Consider the following 27692-nt stretch of genomic DNA (forward strand, 5'->3'; position numbering starts at 1 on the left):
CACATAAGAAGGAAGGGAGAGATATAGAGGGAAGGAGAGAGAGTGTGATAGATAGAGGGGGGTAGAATGACAGTTGAAAGAGTGTGTGTGTGAGAGAGAGTGAAGGAGATCGCGAGCAAGCAGAGAGAGCTGAGAGCAAGAGAGTCCCTTCTGTCTCTGTCTCTGGTAGGGAGAGAGAGAGAGAAAACAAGGGAGAAACAGAGAGCGTGAAGGAGGGAGAGACAGAAGAGAGAGAGCGTTGAGATCTTTCTCTCTGTCTCTGCTGAAGCACAGGAGTCTATGCCCGAGCTGGATCCTGCATAACTCCTTGTCCTCCTCTTCCTCTTGTTGTCTGCGCTGTCTTTAAAACGGAGGGAACCCTCGGACTCAGAGCTCATCCGTTGCCGTGGCAATGGGCTGTCGGCTCTCAGGGCCGTGGTTCAGCGATGGAATGGGGGTTAGTGTGCACCCTTCTAAATCTGTGGGTGTGTGCATGCCTGCGTGTGCATTCTTTCTTGCATGCGTATGCGCGTGTGTGTGGGCAAATGTGTAGATGGGATTTATGGATAGAGGAAGGGTCATGTAGATGATCAAGGAGATGGAGAATAACGGTGTGTGTGTGTGTGTGTCAATACGTGGGAGTCTGTGAGTGTGCTTGTGAGAGTAGTACAGAATAAGAGTTAGACAGGTACGGATCTTATTATGAGAGAAATTACCATATGTGTTTGAAAGAGTTCTTGTATTTACTTCTAGAAAGATTGACAGATCTGTTCTGCTGCCTGTTCTAGCAACATAGTGAGGCTCGTGATTGTGCTTTCTGTGTTGGGGGTATTCAGCGTTGTGAATGCATATGTGTGTGAATTTGTGCTTGTGTGTGTGTGTGTGTGTGTGTGTGTGTGGCAGCCTCTTGTGACCAGCGTTGATGATTACAAGGAGTGACAGCTTTCCCCATCCAACAGCACAGAGAGCTGTGACTCTCTCTCTTTCACTTCCCCGTCTCTTCTCTCTCTCTTTCACTTCCCTTCCTCTCTCTTTCTCTCTCTCCTATCCATCTTTTGACCTTACATTACATCCCTCTCCACATCCATCTGTCCCGTTCATTCTCTCCTTACCTCACCTCTGCTCTCTTCTCTCCTCCTCTCCTCACCTCTGGTCCCTTCTCTCCTCCTCTCTTCTCTTCTCACATCCTCTCCTCTGCTCTCCTCTCCTTCCCTCTCCCCTTCTTTCGCAATCTCTATCTGCCATGGAGTAATGTCCAGCCACCTCTCCTCTCCTCTCTCTCTTTCTGTCGTGGGGTGATGCCCAGTCTCCTCTCCTCACTGTCTTTCTGTCGTGGGGTGATGGCCAGTCTCCTCTCTCTCTCTGTCGTGGAGTGATGTCCAGTCTCCTCTCTTCTCTCTCTCTTTCTGTCGTGGGGTGATGTCCAGTCTCCTCTCCTCTCTCTCTCTTTCTGTCGTGGGGTGATGCCCGGTCTCCTCTCCTCTCTCTCTCTTTCTGTCGTGGGGTGATGCCCGGTCTCCTCTCCTCTCTCTCTCTCTGTCATGGGGTGAAGCCCAGTCTCCTCTCCTCTCTCTCTCTGTCGTGGGGTGATGTCCAGTCTCCTCTCTTTCTGTCATGGGGTGATGCCCAGTCTCCTCTCCTCTCTCTCTCTCTCTTTCTGTCGTGGGGTGATGCCCAGTCTCCTCTCTCTCTCTCTCTTTCTGTCGTGGGGTGATGGCCAGTCTCCTCTCATCTCTCTCTTTTTATCGTGGGGTGATGGCCAGTCCCCAGTCTCTTCCTCCACAGAGCTTTTTGTACAGGTGCCATTTTGTATCAGCGCACATGGCATGCAGTAAAAGGCCACCATAATACTGCCAGTATGTGTGTATGTTACAGCATGCCTCAGGTAAGGCTGGATGTGTGCTTGGCTGGGTATCTCCTCATGACGTTAGCATGTCGACAAGCAGATGCACAGACAAGCTCTCACTCGTTGTTTACACACACACACACACGGTTTGACTCTGTTTGAATACAACACATTTTGCAGTTACCCTCACAGAGAAATATGGGAGAGAGATTAAAGTAGATGTCACGCGTCAATTTTGATTGATGACCCTAAGTCCAGCTGTCAAAAAAATGATTGATGACCCTATGTTCTGCTGATGTTCTGCTGACACGTGCAAGCCCTGGGTTTCCTGTCCTGACCCCCCTTTTGGTTTGAGGGGGGTGGGGTGGTTGGGGGTGTGTGTGCTGAACATTTCAAAGAGTAAGGCCTATTTTATAGCTTATAGCCCTCCGGGGTTGTTGTCTAGGAAACACTAATGTCAGGGGCACAGCCTTATAAAGCCCTAGGAACAATCCCCCTGTTTAAGTCTGTACATGATAACCCCCTGAATATTAAACAAAAATGCCACCTATGCCAATTTTAGGGATGTTATGCTCGGCTTGTCATGAACCCAGTGACCAAAGCCTTGAAGAAGTTCTGTGTGAATCTCCAGAATGTTTTAAAGGATTTTTGGGTACGAGTGAAGGCCACATTTCTTACATATTCCACCCGGAGGATTCTACGGTAAAGATATTCACAGACAGTGGCCCCAAACCCGTTTATCAGGCAAAACCTGGGATTTTTTCTCCTGCTCTGGGGATGAGAGAATGGCTAAAGATCAGGCTGGCGCTATGTAAAATTGAACAGGTTCTGAGTGGTACACAGCTGCCGGGCTATGCGTTGGAAGAACAGGTCTGCGGACGCAGTGATCTGAAAGCTCTAAGAATCGCTTCAATGGACTATGCCCCTAATAACAAAGTGACAATTTTAGCCTGTGAATTTTATGATGGTGCTAATGCTACAAAGTCTGTCAATTCTCCTGTAGCTTCCAGAGCCTGCAAAGATGTCAACTTTTTTATTCCTGTGTTTAGTTTTAAATGGTTGGATTATCCGATATTCATAACCCTTATGAATAAGCTGGACATTCTCTTCCAAAATGGGGAACAGTTAAAGCGCTGGGCGAGGCTTTCCTTGAGACAGAGTCAAGACCAAAAGGCCCGACGGAGGATCTACCCCTGGAGTGAAAACTTACCAAGTGTTGATGGACCTAGCAAGAGAGCCATGCCTTTTGAGGGCGAACTCGACACTGATAATGGGGGGTGGTTGCATAAGCCCCCTGGATCTGTAAGAAAGGCATCGTAAAATACCTTAATTGTGAACGGTTATAAAATGTATGTACTAAATATTTTGAATGAAATAAATGGTTTTTAAAAGCCGAATCTCACCATGTCCTGAACTCTCGCGTTTGTTCACTCTTAGCTCAGTCTGTCCCTGAGGAGAAAACTTGCGGAAAAAGACATGTGCGCGCGTGTGTGGGCGTGCGTGTGCTGGAGTGGCTGTGTGTGTGTGTGTGTTTCAAAACAAAGAAAACGGGGCGGGGTTTGTTCATAAATGGATATGCGTCAGCGCTCAAGGCTCTCTCTCTCTCTCTCTCTCTCTCTCTAGTCTTTGTCTTACGGACACTTCAAATCAAATTTATTAGTCACATACACATGGTTAGCAGATGTTAATGCGAGTGTAGCGAAATGCTTGTGCTTCTAGTTCCGACAATGCAGTAATAACAACAAGTAATCTAACCTAACAATTCCGCAACTACTACCTTATACACGCAAGTGTAAAGGGATAAAGAATATGTACATAAAGATATATGAATGAGTGATGGTACAGACGGCATAGGCAAGGTGCAGTAGATGGTATAGAGTACGGTATATACCTATGAGATGAGTACTGTAGGGTATGTAAACATAAAGTGGCATAGTTTAAAGTGGCTAGTGGTACATGTATTACATAAGATGGCAAGATGCAGTAGATGATATAGAGTACAGTATATACATATACATAAGAGATGTGTAATGTAGGGTATGTAAACATTATATTAGGTGGCATTGTTTAAAGTGGCTGGTGGTACATTTTTACATAATTTCCATCAATTCCCATTTTTAAGGTGGCTGGAGCTGAGTCAGTTTGTTGGCAGCGGCCGCTAAATGTTAGTGGTGGCTGTTTAACAGTCTGATGGCCTTGAGATAGAAGCTGTTTTTCAGTCTCTCGGTCCCTGCTTGGATGCACCTGTACTGACCTCGCCTTCTGGATGATAGCGGGGTGAACAGGTAGTGGCTTGGGTGGTTGTTGTCCTTGATGATCTTTATGGCCTTCCTGTGACATCGGGTGGTGTAGGTGTCCTGGAGGGCAGGTAGTTTGCCCCGGGTGATGCGTTCTGCCGACCTCACTACCCTCTGGAGAGCCTTACGGTTGTGTGCGGAGCAGTTGCCGTACCAGGCGGTGATACAGCCCGACAGGATGCTCTCGATTGTGCATCTGTAGAAGTTTGTGAGTGCTTTTGGTGACAAGCCGAATTTCTTCAGCCTCCTGAGGTTGAAGAGGCGCTGCTGCGCCTTCTTCACAACGCTGTCTGTGTGGGTGGACCAATTCAGTTTGTCCGTGATGTGTACACCGAGGAACTTAAAACTTTCCACCTTCTCCACTACTGACCCGTCGATGTGGATAGGGGGGAGCTCCCTCTGCTGTTTCCTGAAGTCCACAATCATCTCCTTTGTTTTGTTGACGTTGAGTGTGAGGTTATTTTCCTGACACCACACTCCGAGGGCCCTCACCTCCTCCCTGTAGGCCGTCTCGTCGTTGTTGGTAATCAAGCCTACCACTGTAGTGTCGTCCGCAAACTTGATGATTGAGTTGGAGGCGTGCATGGCCACGCAGTCGTGGGTGAACAGGGAGTACAGGAGAGGGCTCAGAACGCACCCTTGTGGGGCCCCAGTGTTGAGGATCAGCGGGGTGGAGATGTTGTTACCTACCCTCACCACCTGGGGGCGGCCCGTCAGGAAGTCCAGGACCCAGTTGCACAGGGCGGGGTCGAGGCCCAGGGTCTCGAGCTTGATGACGAGTTTGGAGGGTACTATGGTGTTAAATGCTGAGCTGTAGTCGATGAACAGCATTCTCACATAGGTATTCCTCTTGTCCAGATGGGTTAGGGCAGTGTGCAGTGTGGTTGCGATTGCGTCGTCTGTGGACCTATTGGGTCGGTAAGCAAATTGGAGTGGGTCTAGGGTGTCCGGTAGGGTGGAGGTGATATGGTCCTTGACTAGTCTCTCAAAGCACTTCATGATGACGGAAGTGAGTGCTACGGGGCGGTAGTCGTTTAGCTCAGTTACCTTAGCTTTCTTGGGAACAGGAACAATGGTGGCCCTCTTGAAGCATGTGGGAACAGCAGACTGGGCTAAGGATTGATTGAATATGTCCGTAAACACACCAGCCAGCTGGTCTGCGCATGCTCTGAGGACGCGGCTGGGAATGCCGTCTGGGCCTGCAGCCTTGCGAGGGTTAACACGTTTAAATGTTTTACTCACCTCGGCTGCAGTGAAGGAGAGCCCGCAGGTTTTGGTAGTGGGCCGTGTCAGTGGCACTGTATTATCCTCAAAGCGGGCAAAAAAGGTATTTAGCCTGTCTGGGAGCAAGACATCCTGATCCGCGACGGGGCTGCTTTTCTTTTTGTAATCCGTGATAGACTGTAGACCCTGCCACATACCCCTTGTGTCTGAGCTGTTGAATTGCGATTCAATTTTGTCTCTGTACTGGGACTTAGCCTGTTTGATAGCCTTGCGGAGAGAATAGCTACACTGTGTGTATTCGGTCATGTTTCCGGTCACCTTGCCCTGGTTAAAAGCAGTGGTTCGCGCGAATCATTAACAGCATTTCAAAACATAATTTAGGTTTTAGGGTCTAATGTAGCAAGCAATACGTGTCAAATATGGGCCACAGTCAATCATGACAGCCTCTTTATGAAAGGCCTTTACTTATGACTTAAACAGATTCATTTTCTACACATCTTATTCATTAATGCTGTGGGATAAATCAGGGGTTTCTAGGTGGGCTTAAACAAATCTACAGTGAAACAAAAGTGTACATTTTACACACATGTTTATTGACTTTTAAAAAGACCACGGTAACATGACAGATATAGTGGAGATGCATGCTACACAAATCTGCTAGTGGATATTCAATGTACAACAATAGTCTTAGGTAACAAGCAATACGGGTTAAATATGGGCCACAGTCAATCATGACAGCCTCTTTATGAAAGGCCTTTACTTATGACTTAAACAGATTCATTTTCTACCCCTCTTATTCATTAATGCTGTGGGCATACCCCAGGATTTACATGCCGGACGGATTATCTAACCATGGAGGGAAAACTTACGGAGCTTTGAGGGAGTGTGCAAGCGTCTTAGCGATCGGATAATGGTCAGGGCTAACCAGGACCTATATCTGTAAGAAAGGCATAGTAAAAGACATTAATTATGAACGGCTATAAACTGTATGTACAAAATATTTTGAATTAAATAAAATGGTATCTCACCTTTCAACGATAGGAATAAGTCCTTTCCATCTATCACCAAGCATGCCCCCGGAGGAAAAAAAACTTGAGGAAAAAGCCATGTGCGCGCGTGTGTGTGCGTGCGTGTGCTGGAGTGTATGTGCATGTGTGTTTCAAAACAAAGAAAACGGGGCGTGGTGTGTGTTCAGAAATGGCCAGGCGTCTGCGCTCAAGGCTCTCTCTCTAGTCTTTGTCTTACGGCCACTTACGAATCATTAACAACATGTCAAAACATAATTTATGTTTTAGGGTCTAAAACAGAGGCTTTAGGGTTTTAAAAAGTCAATCAGTCCCTCGTTGTCTAGAACTCCCAAACCCCAGGGCTTGAAACGTACATACGTTGTCTATTTACCGGTTAGTTTGTAGAATATCCTAGGGGGTAATAAGGTTTAGCCACACCAATCCCTTTGTTTGAACCAAATTACTTAGGAGTTAAATATAGCTGGGGTCTAGTCCTAAAAAAAAACGTCACCCCCGGCTCTGTAAACTCATTCCGTACTATCACGACTTTTGAGCCAAGGCCGCAAACTTCTCAACGAGTCTAGTGAAACAGATAGTTTCCTACTGTTAGCATCGTTTTAGCGCAGTTACACACATGCAGGACAGCAGAATTGTTATCGGACTGACCCGTTAAAAAGATAATCGGGTAAACCCTCCTAATGGATCTTTCTGAAGGTGAGTTCGTGAAATAAATATATATATATATGCTGTATATTAGATTTAGGATGCGGGGACTTGTTTGAACATTGTGAATGTTATAGTAATATTAAACAGGAGTTATAGGGGTTTTAACCGATGACAACAATGATTATTTTATTTAAGTCAAATGCACATATTCATGTAATTTAAAACGTTCGCAGGATATGCAACATTAAGCCAACTGCATCCCGGGGATAAAGGATATGGAACCGCCTTCATTAGAAAGGAATTCCGAAGAGCAACGGATGGACACAGAATTTTACGAGATATCTATATGTCAACTGTATGTATTTTTTATGCTAAAATGTACACCCGAAATCGAAAATCATACAACCCTGGAGGACATGATCGAAACGGAAGGGGTACCCCCGGAACATGAAGAGTAAAACATTGAATTCGGAAGATTTCCCCGCTTCAAATGACATTTCGGAGGTCTCTGATTTGCGGTTGTTTGTGATGGGCAGAAAACAGGTTAAGGAAAACTCCGAGGCTGAAACAACATTCAGTCATGCTATTCTAAAACAGGAAGACAACGATTTTTACAGATATTCAGAAACAGATGGACAATAATTATCATTATAATTTGTTTTTTAAATATATTTTTTAGGCCATATGTTAAATGGACGTATTCGTATAAGTTAAAATGTATCTATTTCGTATAAATACATGTTAACATTATCTAACGTATGTATGATACCCAGAGGCTACAGGGCATAATGGATTTGGAACCGACAGAGTTAGATGGGGATTCTCAGAAGCAAACTGCGTCAGGTCCTTTACGTGGCCCATTCACTAATACACTATTTTCGGCGTAAGTCCCCCTCCCCCCGACTACGGAAGAGCAGATGAAACAGAGACAATTCTGCGGGCTTGTACTGAAGGCCTTAACCTAACTCCAAACACAAGCCAGCAGCCCAGGACAGATAAAACGATAGTCGGTGAATCTTTCCTTCCTCATGGAACTTTTTTGAAGGGGAGGTGAATATTTGAGGTGATGTTTGTATATATATATATATATATATACTATCTAAGAATGATTGGTATTAATTCTAGGCATTTACATGTATGTTTTTAAAAAATGAAGGCTATTTATACAATGAAACATTGTTTTTATTCATAATGTTTGTAAACAATAGCTTCTGCTCCCTTAGGGTCTACTTGAACCGCTTATTAAATCAGACCTCTCAGACCAGAAAGATTGATTAGAAACCATGGCCGCCTATATTCAATCTGTGATTAGAAATGATAATTAGAAGCTATGACAAAACTATGATCAAACTATGATAATAAACTATGAACAACTATGAAGACAGGGCTGTATGTGTGTGAATGATGAGCTATTATTTAAGTGTGTAATATTACTCTCTCTCTCTCTGTCAGGCTATGAAAAAGACAAGAGATAGGACATTGACTCCTGAGTGTTGATAGGTCTTAGATTTTTATAGACAGGGTATCTGTAAAACACAATGTGACAACTATTGAAGATGCAAAAAGGGGTTTTCAGAAATATATTTGGTTGACAGATTTGTATTATTATAAAAAGTAATATAAAAATGATTAGAATCTTTAGTATTATTATGTTACATGCGAGACATACCCAGAAATGTCAGCGTAGACAACTTACAAGAATGTGTTTACCAGGCCGTGATGAAAACATTTTAAAGGAGCTTTAATTCAAACATGCAAAGATATATATTTGAGACAATTACCAACGTTAAAAACATTTGTTACAATATCACAAATAATGTTTCTTGGACTAACACACTGTAGAGTTTCCTATTTACTAAAGAACAATCACTAAGACAAAACACAAAAAGTTGTAATACAATCAGTATACATGGCATTATATATGGAAAACAGGTACATTTTGAAAGATTATGCTGTTGATGTGATTTTTAAAAATTCATTTCTCAATTTAGGATAATACGGTTTATTTTATACTTTACTTAAATTGTATTATTTATCTTGCCTCATACCAGGCTAATACACTACCAAGCCATGCAAACAGCTAGGGACTTAACCCAGAACAGTTGTGGGTCTTTTTTTGGAACAATAAATGATCACGAATACCAATAGGCGTGATTTGATCCTCAAACCTATCAAGACATCCTATAATGCACAGACATATGCAAAAGCATAAAACTCTGACAAGAAAACAATGAAAACCTTAACATGACTACATGCCCTGCCATTATTTTTTAGTTACCATCCACCAATGGTTGAATTTGGTACTTTTTCTATGTAGATGCACCGAGCCTCCAAGTGGCTGGAGACATACAACAGGCTAAATTAAAATGACCCAGTATGTGAAAAGCTGGGGGTCAAATTTATTTTTTATGTTTGGTTTTTGTTACAACCAACAGGGCTTCCTAACATTCGACATAACTAGTAAGCCTTACGCGGGAGATTAGAACTCAAAAGTAATAGGGGGTAAGAAAGATCATAAAGGTAATTTCATATTTCGGTTTAGGGGGTTAATAACTTTAGGGGAAACAATATTCACACTATGTGTATTATAAACATGTTAGAGAGCCATCACATCATGATGTAACAGGGCTGAGTGGCGATTCAAAGTACAACAGGAGGCTTCTGTAAACTGCAATACGTGTTAAATATGTTCTACATACAGCCAAGACTGAGTGGTTTCACAAACTCTCTTTAAAGGTTTTGTAAGAAAGTAGTAACAGGCCTCATTCAACAGTCTAGAGATTAACCTAGAGACACCAAAAAACATCAACGTTTAGAGCAGCTTGGAGATTATTCCCCCATGTAAGGGGGGCAAAGAGTTGATTTACCTAACCCTGTACAAACCAAAGGAATTTCCAGAGTTAGCAAACCCTGACACTGGGTATGATAACTCTGACTCGTATGTCTAATGATTATTGTAGATGTTTACACCTGAGGGAGTTTACAGTAGGTCAATTAGATGTATAAAGGCAAAGAGAGCAACAAATTGACCTACGTGACCTCAAAGGACAGCCGACTTTATAATAGAGACTGCAGGGATGTGTACTGAACATGTACCCCTTATAAAACATAGCGATCTACGGTCAAATGCATCTAAAGTTTTTAATGAAGTGGCCGCTGCATTTAATTTAGATTACTTCAACATAGTCTAGAACCAGTAAGACCATTGATTGAATGATCTGCTTTGTGCTATTGAGCAAGAGGCCTGACCCATTTCTATGTAAGAAGCAGCATCTTTATATTATTTTTTATATTCAGCTTCTTAATTAACTAACACATAAATATTTTTTTTATTTTATTAAGTCAGCTTAACGTATATACTAGTACAACATATTAGGTACATACACTTCAATCATTAGAATTATTTTCGTATACTCGTGAAAACAACCTATACTTAGTTTTTACACGTATTCTATAATGATTTAAAGTCAATAAAGATTTGACCCATTCATGAAAGCTCACCCTTCCAGGAAAACATACGTTTGTCCCCCCACAATGTAGAACAGCACAGAATGAAACACCTATCGTTGAACCATGATAATGTGAGTTACCAACTATATACACTATTGGTTCTCAATATTGCGTTATATGTTTGAATGTCTAATAAACAAATATATTGTATACATTAATAATATCATTTTGTCAGCAATTCAAGCCCTTGATACAGGTGTGTAATCTCTCCCGCCCTGCTGATCTTGCTCTATCTGAACTACATTATGCTTTCATTATTTTGCATCAAATCTTTATTGACTTTAAATCATTATAGAATACGTGTAAAAACTAAGTATAGGTTGTTTTCACGAGTATACGAAAATAATTCTAATGATTGAAGTGTATGTACCTAATATGTTGTACTAGTATATACGTTAAGCTGACTTAATAAAATAAAAAAAATATTTATGTGTTAGTTAATTAAGAAGCTGAATATAAAAAATAATATAAAGATGCTGCTTCTTACATAGAAATGGGTCAGGCCTCTTGCTCAATAGCACAAAGCAGATCATTCAATCAATGGTCTTACTGGTTCTAGACTATGTTGAAGTAATCTAAATTAAATGCAGCGGCCACTTCATTAAAAACTTTAGATGCATTTGACCGTAGATCGCTATGTTTTATAAGGGGTACATGTTCAGTACACATCCCTGCAGTCTCTATTATAAAGTCGGCTGTCCTTTGAGGTCACGTAGGTCAATTTGTTGCTCTCTTTGCCTTTATACATCTAATTGACCTACTGTAAACTCCCTCAGGTGTAAACATCTACAATAATCATTAGACATACGAGTCAGAGTTATCATACCCAGTGTCAGGGTTTGCTAACTCTGGAAATTCCTTTGGTTTGTACAGGGTTAGGTAAATCAACTCTTTGCCCCCCTTACATGGGGGAATAATCTCCAAGCTGCTCTAAACGTTGATGTTTTTTGGTGTCTCTAGGTTAATCTCTAGACTGTTGAATGAGGCCTGTTACTACTTTCTTACAAAACCTTTAAAGAGAGTTTGTGAAACCACTCAGTCTTGGCTGTATGTAGAACATATTTAACACGTATTGCAGTTTACAGAAGCCTCCTGTTGTACTTTGAATCGCCACTCAGCCCTGTTACATCATGATGTGATGGCTCTCTAACATGTTTATAATACACATAGTGTGAATATTGTTTCCCCTAAAGTTATTAACCCCCTAAACCGAAATATGAAATTACCTTTATGATCTTTCTTACCCCCTATTACTTTTGAGTTCTAATCTCCCGCGTAAGGCTTACTAGTTATGTCGAATGTTAGGAAGCCCTGTTGGTTGTAACAAAAACCAAACATAAAAAATACATTTGACCCCCAGCTTTTCACATACTGGGTCATTTTAATTTAGCCTGTTGTATGTCTCCAGCCACTTGGAGGCTCGGTGCATCTACATAGAAAAAGTACCAAATTCAACCATTGGTGGATGGTAACTAAAAAATAATGGCAGGGCATGTAGTCATGTTAAGGTTTTCATTGTTTTCTTGTCAGAGTTTTATGCTTTTGCATATGTCTGTGCATTATAGGATGTCTTGATAGGTTTGAGGATCAAATCACGCCTATTGGTATTCGTGATCATTTATTGTTCCAAAAAAAGACCCACAACTGTTCTGGGTTAAGTCCCTAGCTGTTTGCATGGCTTGGTAGTGTATTAGCCTGGTATGAGGCAAGATAAATAATACAATTTAAGTAAAGTATAAAATAAACCGTATTATCCTAAATTGAGAAATGAATTTTTAAAAATCACATCAACAGCATAATCTTTCAAAATGTACCTGTTTTCCATATATAATGCCATGTATACTGATTGTATTACAACTTTTTGTGTTTTGTCTTAGTGATTGTTCTTTAGTAAATAGGAAACTCTACAGTGTGTTAGTCCAAGAAACATTATTTGTGATATTGTAACAAATGTTTTTAACGTTGGTAATTGTCTCAAATATATATCTTTGCATGTTTGAATTAAAGCTCCTTTAAAATGTTTTCATCACGGCCTGGTAAACACATTCTTGTAAGTTGTCTACGCTGACATTTCTGGGTATGTCTCGCATGTAACATAATAATACTAAAGATTCTAATCATTTTTATATTACTTTTTATAATAATACAAATCTGTCAACCAAATATATTTCTGAAAACCCCTTTTTGCATCTTCAATAGTTGTCACATTGTGTTTTACAGATACCCTGTCTATAAAAATCTAAGACCTATCAACACTCAGGAGTCAATGTCCTATCTCTTGTCTTTTTCATAGCCTGACAGAGAGAGAGAGAGTAATATTACACACTTAAATAATAGCTCATCATTCACACACATACAGCCCTGTCTTCATAGTTGTTCATAGTTTATTATCATAGTTTGATCATAGTTTTGTCATAGCTTCTAATTATCATTTCTAATCACAGATTGAATATAGGCGGCCATGGTTTCTAATCAATCTTTCTGGTCTGAGAGGTCTGATTTAATAAGCGGTTCAAGTAGACCCTAAGGGAGCAGAAGCTATTGTTTACAAACATTATGAATAAAAACAATGTTTCATTGTATAAATAGCCTTCATTTTTTTAAAACATACATGTAAATGCCTAGAATTAATACCAATCATTCTTAGATAGTATATATATATATATATATACAAACATCACCTCAAATATTCACCTCCCCTTCAAAAAAGTTCCATGAGGAAGGAAAGATTCACCGACTATCGTTTTATCTGTCCTGGGCTGCTGGCTTGTGTTTGGAGTTAGGTTAAGGCCTTCAGTACAAGCCCGCAGAATTGTCTCTGTTTCATCTGCTCTTCCGTAGTCGGGGGGAGGGGGACTTACGCCGAAAATAGTGTATTAGTGAATGGGCCACGTAAAGGACCTGACGCAGTTTGCTTCTGAGAATCCCCATCTAACTCTGTCGGTTCCAAATCCATTATGCCCTGTAGCCTCTGGGTATCATACATACGTTAGATAATGTTAACATGTATTTATACGAAATAGATACATTTTAACTTATACGAATACGTCCATTTAACATATGGCCTAAAAAATATATTTAAAAAACAAATTATAATGATAATTATTGTCCATCTGTTTCTGAATATCTGTAAAAATCGTTGTCTTCCTGTTTTAGAATAGCATGACTGAATGTTGTTTCAGCCTCGGAGTTTTCCTTAACCTGTTTTCTGCCCATCACAAACAACCGCAAATCAGAGACCTCCGAAATGTCATTTGAAGCGGGGAAATCTTCCGAATTCAATGTTTTACTCTTCATGTTCCGGGGGTACCCCTTCCGTTTCGATCATGTCCTCCAGGGTTGTATGATTTTCGATTTCGGGTGTACATTTTAGCATAAAAAATACATACAGTTGACATATAGATATCTCGTAAAATTCTGTGTCCATCCGTTGCTCTTCGGAATTCCTTTCTAATGAAGGCGGTTCCATATCCTTTATCCCCGGGATGCAGTTGGCTTAATGTTGCATATCCTGCGAACGTTTTAAATTACATGAATATGTGCATTTGACTTAAATAAAATAATCATTGTTGTCATCGGTTAAAACCCCTATAACTCCTGTTTAATATTACTATAACATTCACAATGTTCAAACAAGTCCCCGCATCCTAAATCTAATATACAGCATATATATATATATTTATTTCACGAACTCACCTTCAGAAAGATCCATTAGGAGGGTTTACCCGATTATCTTTTTAACGGGTCAGTCCGATAACAATTCTGCTGTCCTGCATGTGTGTAACTGCGCTAAAACGATGCTAACAGTAGGAAACTATCTGTTTCACTAGACTCGTTGAGAAGTTTGCGGCCTTGGCTCAAAAGTCGTGATAGTACGGAATGAGTTTACAGAGCCGGGGGTGACGTTTTTTTTTAGGACTAGACCCCAGCTATATTTAACTCCTAAGTAATTTGGTTCAAACAAAGGGATTGGTGTGGCTAAACCTTATTACCCCCTAGGATATTCTACAAACTAACCGGTAAATAGACAACGTATGTACGTTTCAAGCCCTGGGGTTTGGGAGTTCTAGACAACGAGGGACTGATTGACTTTTTAAAACCCTAAAGCCTCTGTTTTAGACCCTAAAACATAAATTATGTTTTGACATGTTGTTAATGATTCGTAAGTGGCCGTAAGACAAAGACTAGAGAGAGAGCCTTGAGCGCAGACGCCTGGCCATTTCTGAACACACACCACGCCCCGTTTTCTTTGTTTTGAAACACACATGCACATACACTCCAGCACACGCACGCACACACACGCGCGCACATGGCTTTTTTCCTCCGGGGGCATGCTTGGTGATAGATGGAAAGGACTTATTCCTATCGTTGAAAGGTGAGATACCATTTTATTTAATTCAAAATATTTTGTACATACAGTTTATAGCCGTTCATAATTAATGTCTTTTACTATGCCTTTCTTACAGATATAGGTCCTGGTTAGCCCTGACCATTATCCGATCGCTAAAACGCTTGCACACTCCATCAAAGCTCCGTAAGTTTTCCCTCCATGGTTAGATAATCCGTCCGGCATGTAAATCCTGGGGTATGCCCACAGCATTAATGAATAAGAGGGGTAGAAAATGAATCTGTTTAAGTCATAAGTAAAGGCCTTTCATAAAGAGGCTGTCATGATTGACTGTGGCCCATATTTAACCCGTATTGCTTGTTACCTAAGACTATTGTTGTACATTGAATATCCACTAGCAGATTTGTGTAGCATGCATCTCCACTATATCTGTCATGTTACCGTGGTCTTTTTAAAAGTCAATAAACATGTGTGTAAAATGTACACTTTTGTTTCACTGTAGATTTGTTTAAGCCCACCTAGAAACCCCTGATTTATCCCACAGCATTAATGAATAAGATGTGTAGAAAATGAATCTGTTTAAGTCATAAGTAAAGGCCTTTCATAAAGAGGCTGTCATGATTGACTGTGGCCCATATTTGACACGTATTGCTTGCTACATTAGACCCTAAAACCTAAATTATGTTTTGAAATGCTGTTAATGATTCGCGCGAACCACTGCTTTTAACCAGGGCAAGGTGACCGGAAACATGACCGAATACACACAGTGTAGCTATTCTCTCCGCAAGGCTATCAAACAGGCTAAGTCCCAGTACAGAGACAAAATTGAATCGCAATTCAACAGCTCAGACACAAGGGGTATGTGGCAGGGTCTACAGTCTATCACGGATTACAAAAAGAAAAGCAGCCCCGTCGCGGATCAGGATGTCTTGCTCCCAGACAGGCTAAATACCTTTTTTGCCCGCTTTGAGGATAATACAGTGCCACTGACACGGCCCACTACCAAAACCTGCGGGCTCTCCTTCACTGCAGCCGAGGTGAGTAAAACATTTAAACGTGTTAACCCTCGCAAGGCTGCAGGCCCAGACGGCATTCCCAGCCGCGTCCTCAGAGCATGCGCAGACCAGCTGGCTGGTGTGTTTACGGACATATTCAATCAATCCTTAGCCCAGTCTGCTGTTCCCACATGCTTCAAGAGGGCCACCATTGTTCCTGTTCCCAAGAAAGCTAAGGTAACTGAGCTAAACGACTACCGCCCCGTAGCACTCACTTCCGTCATCATGAAGTGCTTTGAGAGACTAGTCAAGGACCATATCACCTCCACCCTACCGGACACCCTAGACCCACTCCAATTTGCTTACCGACCCAATAGGTCCACAGACGACGCAATCGCAACCACACTGCACACTGCCCTAACCCATCTGGACAAGAGGAATACCTATGTGAGAATGCTGTTCATCGACTACAGCTCAGCATTTAACACCATAGTACCCTCCAAACTCGTCATCAAGCTCGAGACCCTGGGCCTCGACCCCGCCCTGTGCAACTGGGTCCTGGACTTCCTGACGGGCCGCCCCCAGGTGGTGAGGGTAGGTAACAACATCTCCACCCCGCTGATCCTCAACACTGGGGCCCCACAAGGGTGCGTTCTGAGCCCTCTCCTGTACTCCCTGTTCACCCACGACTGCGTGGCCATGCACGCCTCCAACTCAATCATCAAGTTTGCGGACGACACTACAGTGGTAGGCTTGATTACCAACAACGACGAGACGGCCTACAGGGAGGAGGTGAGGGCCCTCGGAGTGTGGTGTCAGGAAAATAACCTCACACTCAACGTCAACAAAACAAAGGAGATGATTGTGGACTTCAGGAAACAGCAGAGGGAGCTCCCCCCTATCCACATCGACGGGTCAGTAGTGGAGAAGGTGGAAAGTTTTAAGTTCCTCGGTGTACACATCACGGACAAACTGAATTGGTCCACCCACACAGACAGCGTTGTGAAGAAGGCGCAGCAGCGCCTCTTCAACCTCAGGAGGCTGAAGAAATTCGGCTTGTCACCAAAAGCACTCACAAACTTCTACAGATGCACAATCGAGAGCATCCTGTCGGGCTGTATCACCGCCTGGTACGGCAACTGCTCCGCACACAACCGTAAGGCTCTCCAGAGGGTAGTGAGGTCGGCAGAACGCATCACCCGGGGCAAACTACCTGCCCTCCAGGACACCTACACCACCCGATGTCACAGGAAGGCCATAAAGATCATCAAGGACAACAACCACCCAAGCCACTACCTGTTCACCCCGCTATCATCCAGAAGGCGAGGTCAGTACAGGTGCATCCAAGCAGGGACCGAGAGACTGAAAAACAGCTTCTATCTCAAGGCCATCAGACTGTTAAACAGCCACCACTAACATTTAGCGGCCGCTGCCAACAAACTGACTCAGCTCCAGCCACCTTAAAAATGGGAATTGATGGAAATTATGTAAAAATGTACCACCAGCCACTTTAAACAATGCCACCTAATATAATGTTTACATACCCTACATTACACATCTCTTATGTATATGTATATACTGTACTCTATATCATCTACTGCATCTTGCCATCTTATGTAATACATGTACCACTAGCCACTTTAAACTATGCCACTTTATGTTTACATACCCTACAGTACTCATCTCATAGGTATATACCGTACTCTATACCATCTACTGCACCTTGCCTATGCCGTCTGTACCATCACTCATTCATATATCTTTATGTACATATTCTTTATCCCTTTACACTTGCGTGTATAAGGTAGTAGTTGCGGAATTGTTAGGTTAGATTACTTGTTGTTATTACTGCATTGTCGGAACTAGAAGCACAAGCATTTCGCTACACTCGCATTAACATCTGCTAACCATGTGTATGTGACTAATAAATTTGATTTGATTTGAAGTGTCCGTAAGACAAAGACTAGAGAGAGAGAGAGAGAGAGAGAGCCTTGAGCGCTGACGCATATCCATTTATGAACAAACCCCGCCCCGTTTTCTTTGTTTTGAAACACACACACACACACAGCCACTCCAGCACACGCACGCCCACACACGCGCGCACATGTCTTTTTCCGCAAGTTTTCTCCTCAGGGACAGACTGAGCTAAGAGTGAACAAACGCGAGAGTTCAGGACATGGTGAGATTCGGCTTTTAAAAACCATTTATTTCATTCAAAATATTTAGTACATACATTTTATAACCGTTCACAATTAAGGTATTTTACGATGCCTTTCTTACAGATCCAGGGGGCTTATGCAACCACCCCCCATTATCAGTGTCGAGTTCGCCCTCAAAAGGCATGGCTCTCTTGCTAGGTCCATCAACACTTGGTAAGTTTTCACTCCAGGGGTAGATCCTCCGTCGGGCCTTTTGGTCTTGACTCTGTCTCAAGGAAAGCCTCGCCCAGCGCTTTAACTGTTCCCCATTTTGGAAGAGAATGTCCAGCTTATTCATAAGGGTTATGAATATCGGATAATCCAACCATTTAAAACTAAACACAGGAATAAAAAAGTTGACATCTTTGCAGGCTCTGGAAGCTACAGGAGAATTGACAGACTTTGTAGCATTAGCACCATCATAAAATTCACAGGCTAAAATTGTCACTTTGTTATTAGGGGCATAGTCCATTGAAGCGATTCTTAGAGCTTTCAGATCACTGCGTCCGCAGACCTGTTCTTCCAACGCATAGCCCGGCAGCTGTGTACCACTCAGAACCTGTTCAATTTTACATAGCGCCAGCCTGATCTTTAGCCATTCTCTCATCCCCAGAGCAGGAGAAAAAATCCCAGGTTTTGCCTGATAAACGGGTTTGGGGCCACTGTCTGTGAATATCTTTACCGTAGAATCCTCCGGGTGGAATATGTAAGAAATGTGGCCTTCACTCGTACCCAAAAATCCTTTAAAACATTCTGGAGATTCACACAGAACTTCTTCAAGGCTTTGGTCACTGGGTTCATGACAAGCCGAGCATAACATCCCTAAAATTGGCATAGGTGGCATTTTTGTTTAATATTCAGGGGGTTATCATGTACAGACTTAAACAGGGGGATTGTTCCTAGGGCTTTATAAGGCTGTGCCCCTGACATTAGTGTTTCCTAGACAACAACCCCGGAGGGCTATAAGCTATAAAATAGGCCTTACTCTTTGAAATGTTCAGCACACACACCCCCAACCACCCCACCCCCCTCAAACCAAAAGGGGGGTCAGGACAGGAAACCCAGGGCTTGCACGTGTCAGCAGAACATCAGCAGAACATAGGGTCATCAATCATTTTTTTGACAGCTGGACTTAGGGTCATCAATCAAAATTGACGCGTGACATCTACTTTAATCTCTCTTATGGGACATTACACAGTACTCTCTCTGTAATCTACATAGTAAATACTTTCTCTCTCTCTCTTTACTTCTCTCTCTCTGTCTCTTCCAGGTGGCTGGTGGCACCTTAGTTGGGAAGGACAGGCTCATAGTAATGGCTGGATTGGAGTAAGTGGAATGGTATCAAACACATCCCACACATGGTTGCCATGTGGTTGATACCATTCCATTCACTTCATTCCTACCATTATTAGGAAGCGTCCTCCCCTCACCAGCCTCCTGTGCTGTCTCTGTAGTTGTGTGTGTACTGTATTGGGTGGTGAGTCATGTTAGTGATAGGTAGTAGTTCTGAAATGCTGTGTACAACTGTCACTCTGGTTGGGTTGGGTCATGTGTTGTTAGCTCACGGCTCTAGTGGCATGGCTCTGGTGCTATGCTTGGCATCGGGTACAACGTAGAAGCCAGGTATCGAATCCCAAATGTTTTGTTTCTCGTCTTGGGTTGGAACCCTTTAGTTTTCATCTCTGCATCCCCTCCCTTGACTTGAGTGTTCTACAGAGTAGATGAGTCACCTCTGAACCCCCACAATGCATCCCTGGTGCACTATATGGCAAATAGGATGTCATCTGTCTCTCTCTGTCTCCTCACAGGTCAGTGGGCGGGATCTGAGTCACCTGACTAAACGGGATCTTTCTCACCTGAGCAAACGGGATGCTCTTAGAATCCTGGCTACCTATGAGCACCCAATCACGCTGCAGATCAAGGGCCAGCGTGGGAGGGGATATGGCTTACATGACTGCAGTACGCAGACGGAAAGACACTGGGAGCCCCTCCCCCTGGCCCCCCACCTGGCCCTGCACAGTCTGGGGGTCACAGCAGCCGGGACCATGCCCAGGGTCAACCCGGACGGGTAGAGTTACAGATAGAGACAAACACACACACACGCTAACACACAGACACATACACATGCTAACACACAGACAAATGCTCACACACATGCTCTCTCTGTCTCTCTCTCTCTCACACACACTTCAGATGTCTATAAAATTCACTAATATCTTACTCCACTAAATGTTAGATTTATTGACTCGACATCTCTCTCTCTCTTTTTCTCTCTCTCTCTCAGGCACTACTGCAGCCACATGAGTCTGCCTCGTGATCACCGTGACAACGGGAGATATGAGTACCTGCCCAACGCTCCACGAGACATAGAGGACATGGAACCACTGGACTACCAGGTGAGACAAAACACACACACACTAGTAGTAGGAGGATGCCATTTAGTTTTGAATGAAAAATAATCACTTGATGTTGTCAGCCAAAGCCATATCTTATAGTAAGGTCTACAAATGTGGGCACTCTGTGAGTGTACCACCATTCATCACTCAGTACCTGTATCAGTTACAAGACACATCAATTAACCTCTAATTCCTCCCAAACCCGGATCCGGGAGCACCCCCCACAGTAAAAAAGCTGACTAGCATAGCCTAGCATAGCGTCATAAGTAAATACTAGCATCTAAATATCATTAAATCACAAGTCCAAGACACCAGATGAAAGATACACATCTTGTGAATCCAGCCATCATTTCTGATTTTTAAAATGTTTTACAGGGAAGACACAATATGTAAATCTATTAGCTAACCACGTTAGCAAAAGACACCATTTTTTTACTCCACCAGTTTTTTACTCCATCAGTAGCTATCACAAATTCGACCAAATAAAGATATAAATAGCCACTAACCAAGAAAAAACTTCATCAGATGACAGTCTGATAACATATTTATTGTATAGCATATGTTTTGTTAGAAAAATGTGCATATTTCAGGTATAAATCATAGTTTACCATTGCAGCCACTATCACAAAACTCACCAAAGCGACTAGAATAACTACAGAGAGCAACGTGTATTACCTAGTTACTCATCATAAAACATTTCTTAAAAATACACAGCGTACAGCAATTGAAAGACACAGATCTTGTGAATCCAGACAATATTTCAGATTTTCTAAGTGTTTTACAGCGAAAACACAATATAACGTTATATTAGCTTACCACAATAGCAAACATCACAACAGCATTGATTCAAGCAAAAACATAGCGATTAGTATAAGTCACCAAAAGATATTAATTTTTTCACTAACCTTCTCAGAATTCTTCAGATGACAGTCCTATAACATCATATTACACAATGCATATAGAGTTTGTTCGAAAATGTGCATATTTAGCGGCACAAATCGTGGTTATACAATGAGAATAGTGGCCAAAACTTAGAGCAATCTGTCCGGCGCCATCTTGGAGAAGCACCTATTCTAATCGAAAACTATTCATAAACTTGACTAAAAAATACAAGTTGGACAACAAATGAAAGATAAATTAGTTCTTAATGCAATCGCTGTGTTAGATTTTTTAAATTAACGTTACTAGACATACAGTGTGCGTTACAGCCAGACCAGTGCCGCAATAATGGCGACCAAACACTTTTACATTTTTCCACATAAATACGGAATAACATCATAAATAGCTCTTACTTTTGGACGAGCTTCCATCAGAATCTTGGGCAAGATGTCCTTTGTCCAAAAGAATCGTTGCACGGTCCTAAAACGTCCTCTTCACCTTTGGAATTAGCAGCTAACAATAGCTATGTCGCACAGACATGCCCAAACGTCAAAGCGCAATACTAAGGAAATACCGAAAATGGCAATATACTCGCATAAACTGATATAACTCGGTTTAAAATAACTTCGTTATGATGTGTCTAACACCTATATCGAATTAAATTACAGACGGACATATATAAGGCCTAAAACGAGAGCGTTTGAGCATGCCATCCTGATGTCCTCTTCTGCGTCTTGACGAGCGTCGAAAAGAGCGGACACTGCATGTTATGGCCTTTTATAAGCTCTGAGAGCTATGTAGACACTCCATTCCACTTCTCATTGGTTACTGACATCCAGGGGAAGGCGGGTGCAGTTCATGTCGACCCATAGGACACATACAGAGCTTTAAACTGATCTGAGAACAGAGCCTCGTTTTCAGACCTTCGCAGTTCCTGTCATGGATTTCGCTGCAGAAAGAGTTCTGGTTCACCCACAGACAATTCAAACGGTTTTAGAAACTAGAGATTGTTTTCTATCCAATAGTAATAATAATATGCATATTGTACGAGCAAGAATTGAGTACGAGGCAGTTTAATTTGGGAACGCTAAATGTCGAAGTTGAAACAGCACCCCCTGTAGTGTCAAGAGGTTTTTAAAGGCCTTACACCAGTGTTAAATCCTGCACCCCACTAATTATTGTGACTGATATGACTTATTCAGTCACTGGTGATAATAAGCCAATATAATTGACCCACTGTATTGTATGGTACAGTACATGTGACGGAAGTAGCTAGAACGACAGCATACTGTGTGTCTGTGTTGTTCTGTCCATTGAGAGGATGGAAATACATCTTCTTGAAGAAAACTGTCATGTTAAATAAACAACACTGGGAAGCTTGTGTGGGTGTAGTGGTGGGCTGTATGGCTCTGAAGGTCAGAGTGTACACAGGGCTCTTTGAACAGGGGACTGCACTAGAGGAGGTTCAGGGCTTACTTCTCCATGTTTTTTTTGTGTGTGTGTGTGTGTGTGTGTGTGCAGAATAAACCGTAGACATCCAGATAACCTTTTTGATTGAATAGAATCCAGGTTGCAAATGTTTGGTCTGAATCAGGGCTAACGTCCAAAAGACCTGCCGTCCATATTGGAGTATGTTTTTTTTTAAAATAAAGATACTTTTATTTTTCAGAGGGGCTGAGTATTTACTTCAGTGTAGATCAAGGCTGTAAAACTATGGCTTTTTAAAAAAAAAAAATTATGGAGCAGCTCCCCTCAGCCAACCCAGTCTGGAATTATACATGCTGCCGCCAAGCATCTGGGACCTGAGTGGAACTATACACACACATGCACTCACTCACACACACGCTCGCGCACACACTCATATACACACACAGACAAAAACGTACACACACAAATACAGTACACACAGACAAGCCTGATTGCTCAAGCCCAAACAGCCAGGATGCTATGCTGCATAAATAAAAGAAGAGTAACCACATCTAAAATATGATCACATGTACATCTAAATCACCACCACATGTACATCTAAATCACCACCACATGTACATCTAAATCACCACCACATGTACATCTAAATCACCACCACATGTACATCTAAATCACCACCACATGTACATCTAAATCACCACCACATGTACATCTAAATCACCACCACATGTACATCTAAATCACCACCACATGTACATCTAAATCACCACCACATGTACATCTAAATCACCACCACATGTACATCTAAATCACCACCACATGTACATCTAAATCACCACCACATGTACATCTAAATCACCACCACATGTACATCTAAATCACCACCACATGTACATCTAAATCACCACCACATGTACATCTAAATCACCACCACATGTACATCTAAATCACCACCACATTTACATCTAAATCATCACATCTATCCTTAAGCACAAATAAACACACAATACACAGTATATTCCCAAACACGCTCCTCCACACACACGGTCACACAGTCATAAACAGAACTCACGTGTTCAGTGGGTGGAATGTGAGCAGTGCCTAATGAAATCCCCTTGGAGAATGGAAGGATGCTCAGCTTAGAGAGACAGAGGGAAAAACACACTCCTCTCTCCCATCTACAAACATTTACTGTCTACAGACTGATTTAACCACTGCTGCAAGACACAAGCCTCAGTTCAGTCAATCTGGATTGCAAACCTACAGCATGTGATGCAGTACAATTAAAGGCCATACTTAATAATCAGGACTCTTGATAACATAGGGATATTTTAGGGATATTTTGGGGGGAGAGAGGCTGGATGAACATTTGAATTACATAACCAAAGTTCTAGAATTAGCATAAAAAAATGGAATGCTTGTTTATTCACGTAAACACACATTATTCACAGTTAGTTAAACATTGATTAACCGCTCTCTCTCTCTTCCCCTAAGGACCTGGAGCGTCGTGTTCCAAGGGATCAGAGCTGTTTGACTGGCTGCTGCAACACCAACCTTGAGGAGCCCAGCAGTTTCCACAGCCAGGTGTGTATGTGTGTCTGTGTACTGTATATCTATATACTGTGTGTGTCTGTGTACTGTATATCTACATACTGTATGTGTGTCTGTGTACTGTACATCTACATACTGTGTGTGTCTGTGTACTGTATATCTACATACTGTGTGTGTCTGTGTACTGTATATCTATATACTGTGTGTGTGTCTGTGTACTGTATATCTACATACTGTATGTGTGTCTGTGTACTGTACATCTACATACTGTGTGTGTCTGTGTACTGTATATCTACATACTGTGTGTGTCTGTGTACTGTATATCTATATACTGTGTGTGTCTGTGTACTGTATATCTACATACTGTGTGTGTGTCTGTGTACTGTATATCTACATACTGTATGTGTGTCTGTGTACTGTACATCTACATACTGTGTGTGTCTGTGTACTGTACATCTACATACTGTGTGTGTGTCTGTGTACTGTATATCTACATACTGTGTGTGTGTCTGTGTACTGTATATCTACATACTGTGTCTGTGTACTGTATATCTACATACTGTGTGTGTGTCTGTGTACTGTATATCTACATACTGTGTGTGTCTGTGTACTGTATATCTACATACTGTCTGTGTACTGTATCTACATACTGTGTGTGTGTCTGTGTACTGTATATCTACATACTGTGTGTGTGTCTGTGTACTGTATATCTACATACTGTGTGTGTCTGTGTACTGTATATCTACATACTGTGTGTGTGTCTGTGTACTGTATATCTACATACTGTGTGTGTGTCTGTGTACTGTATATCTACATACTGTCTGTGTACTGTATATCTACATACTGTCTGTGTACTGTATATCTACATACTGTCGGTGTACTGTATATCTACATACTGTCTGTGTACTGTATATCTACATACTGTCTGTGTACTGTATATCTACATACTGTCTGTGTACTGTATATCTACATACTGTCTGTGTACTGTATATCTACATACTGTCTGTGTACTGTATATCTACATACTGTCTGTGTACTGTATATCTACATACTGTGTGTGTGTGTGACTGTGTTCTCTCTCTCACGCTCTCTCTCCTTCAGACTGAGGATGAGGACTATATGTTGGAGAAACCTCTGGGCTACCTACCTCTCCACCATGAGCTGGACAGTGGCCTGGGCTGGACCGACGGTAGCCTGCACCAGGGAGACCTCTCTGGCCTGGAGACTGAGGAGGGGGGTCTGGAGGAGTGTCACCCCAGGGGAGGAGGCTCCGGTGGGGGCCTGCTGGTCAGCGGAGGAGGGGGTGGAGGTGGTGGGTCTCCGTCCTCTGAATCCTTCATCTCGTCTGAGCTGAGTGACTCTGGCTTCTATAGCGTGAGCACCGGAGAGTTCCGCCGTTTCCAGAGGCTGTTAGAGAAACGCATGCGCCTGTACACCGCTCGTCTGCACCACCAAGGGGAGGTGTGTACACGGGAGCGCCGCGACAGCTGGCAGAAGAACCACAGAGAGCTGCTGGAGGCCATCCCTGAGGCACTGACCATGCAGCCCCAGCACTCCTGCCTCACGCCTGGCCTGACTGCTCATCGAGGACTCTTCAGGTAAGAGCTTATCACCAGACTAACATCACTGTGATTATCATAGCTTATCATGATAACATGATCCATAACCATCCAAACCTCATCTTCAAACTGTTCTCAGTCCAGGGTTCAATGATGATAATGCAGGTTGTTCACCACGGTACCATTGTATTTATCGCTTCTGTTTCTAATAGTTTTCTGTTTCTTCAGGGTGTCGTCTGTCCAGTTCCGGAAGGCGGATCGTCCCTGTCTGAGCAAACACAGCTCCAGCAGTGGCTCCCTCTTCAACCCCCAGCACACCCCTGGCCTCCTCTCTGTCCACGCCCCTGTCCTCCCCACCTGCAGTACCCCCTCCGGTCCCACAGGCTTCCGCTGCAGCACCAGGGCTCCAGCTCGGAGGGTCAGCTGAGGAGAAGCAGGACCCTGCACCACCGGGCTCCACCCCAGGAGCGTGTCAGACGGGCCAGTCACCCGTCCTCCCCCTCTTACGCCACCCTTAGAGGCCTGGAGCTGGGCCTGCCTGAAGAGGGAGAACCAGAACTAGTGCTCACACACCCAGCAGGACTTGCCCTCTCACCTCAGCACCATGCAACCTCTCCGGGGGAACACAGAGGGGCCATGCCCTTACCCAGGGGACATTACTGGGACAATAGTGGAGGTCGTGACCAGCTGGTTAATGACAGTAGGCAGCAGGAGAGGAGCTTCATGACAGACCTACCAGTGTGGGAGAGGGAGCGAGAGAGAGAAAGAGAGCGAGAAAGAGAACGAGAGAAAGAAAGAGAGCAGGAAAGAGAAAAACAAAGAGAGAGAGGAAGAGAGGTGCACCGCTTCCACACCCTCAGCCACCCACCCCAGACATCCACGGACATCCATGAGACATGGCCTAAACCAGCCAACCGTCTGTCCCGCCAGGGGTCCGGGGGTGGTGGGGGCCTCTACAGCACCCTGGAGAGCCACACTGGGTTCGGGTCTGGGGTCGTTGGAGTGTCCAGGATGGGCTCCAATCATAACCCCAACCCTGATACTACCCCCAACACCAACCCCAACCTTCCTAACCCTAACGCAAGGGCTGTGAGGAACCAGATTCTTCGTGACCGGGCATCGCGGCTAGCGGACGAGCGCAGCGGGATGAGTACAGATGAGGAGAGCCAGGAGGTGATGAGGGGGAGGTACTGGAGCCGCACTGAGAGACGGGAGCACCTCCTACTGGCCCGCGAGCAGAAACAGCAACATCAACAACAGCAGGCCAGAGGGCAGCAGGCTTACACAAGGCCAGGAGCCAATGGAGGATCAGGATCTATGAGAGATACAGGGGTCAACACAAGAGGAGGAGCTATGGGTGGACAGGGGGGAGGAGTTAACAGAGAAGGAGAGGCTATGTCTGGAGGGGGAGGGCCTTTGGGAGACGGCCGGTGCAGCACGGTGCTGGAGCTCAGCCAAAAGAAGTTGAGTCGTCTGAGGAACAGGAAGCTGTTAGATGATTGGACGACGGTGGAGGAGCTGCTGACTCATGGGACGAGGCTGGGCACCGGGGAGGAGATGTCCCTCTGTCCCAGCTCACTACTGACTGTCACTACTGTATAGAGTGTGTCTCTGAGTGTATGTCTGTGTGTTTTTCCACCATAAAGCACCATGGACAAAATTTGTTTGAGGGTAAGTGTATGCGTGTGAGTATATAAGTGTGTGTCACCACTGTACAGCACCTCTGACAAAGTGTGGGTATGTGTCAGACCTTCTTACTGACTACTGTAACGCACTGCAAGTCTGTATCTATTACAATCTGTGTGTCTG

The 27692-nt window shown here is 43.2% G+C and overlaps 1 protein-coding gene across 3 annotated transcripts; it reads left to right on the plus strand.

Annotated features, from left to right (window-relative positions):
- LOC139536120 (uncharacterized) lies at nucleotides 1-26310 on the plus strand. 3 transcript variants are annotated; one of them, XM_071336312.1, is made up of 7 exons: nucleotides 12900-14904; nucleotides 14996-15063; nucleotides 19879-20138; nucleotides 20355-20466; nucleotides 24268-24357; nucleotides 25426-25922; nucleotides 26112-26310. In XM_071336312.1, exons 3-7 carry the CDS (start codon nucleotides 20116-20118, stop codon nucleotides 26308-26310), a joined length of 921 nt encoding a protein of 306 aa, XP_071192413.1. In that variant the 5' UTR covers nucleotides 12900-14904; nucleotides 14996-15063; nucleotides 19879-20115. The 3 variants fall into 3 exon arrangements, with proteins under 3 accessions (XP_071192412.1, XP_071192413.1, XP_071192414.1); XM_071336313.1 differs by lacking the exons at nucleotides 12900-14904; nucleotides 14996-15063 and adding exons at nucleotides 17694-18051; nucleotides 18155-18244; XM_071336311.1 differs by lacking the exons at nucleotides 12900-14904; nucleotides 14996-15063 and adding an exon at nucleotides 1-436.
- Nucleotides 26311-27692: the final 1382 nt, after the last annotated feature.

Source organism: Salvelinus alpinus, chromosome 12 (genome assembly GCF_045679555.1).
Source record: "Salvelinus alpinus chromosome 12, SLU_Salpinus.1, whole genome shotgun sequence".
Taxonomy (NCBI): Eukaryota; Metazoa; Chordata; class Actinopteri; order Salmoniformes; family Salmonidae; genus Salvelinus; species Salvelinus alpinus.

Coding starts and splice junctions, on each gene's coding strand:
- LOC139536120 (XM_071336311.1), top strand. CDS start 392: ATGGGCTGTCGGCTCTCAGGGCCGTGGTTCAGCGATGGAATGGGG. Junction 20,467..24,267: donor TGGAACCACTGGACTACCAG/GTGAGACAAAAC, acceptor TCTTCCCCTAAG/GACCTGGAGCGTCGTGTTCC. Junction 25,923..26,111: donor GCTCATCGAGGACTCTTCAG/GTAAGAGCTTAT, acceptor CTGTTTCTTCAG/GGTGTCGTCTGTCCAGTTCC.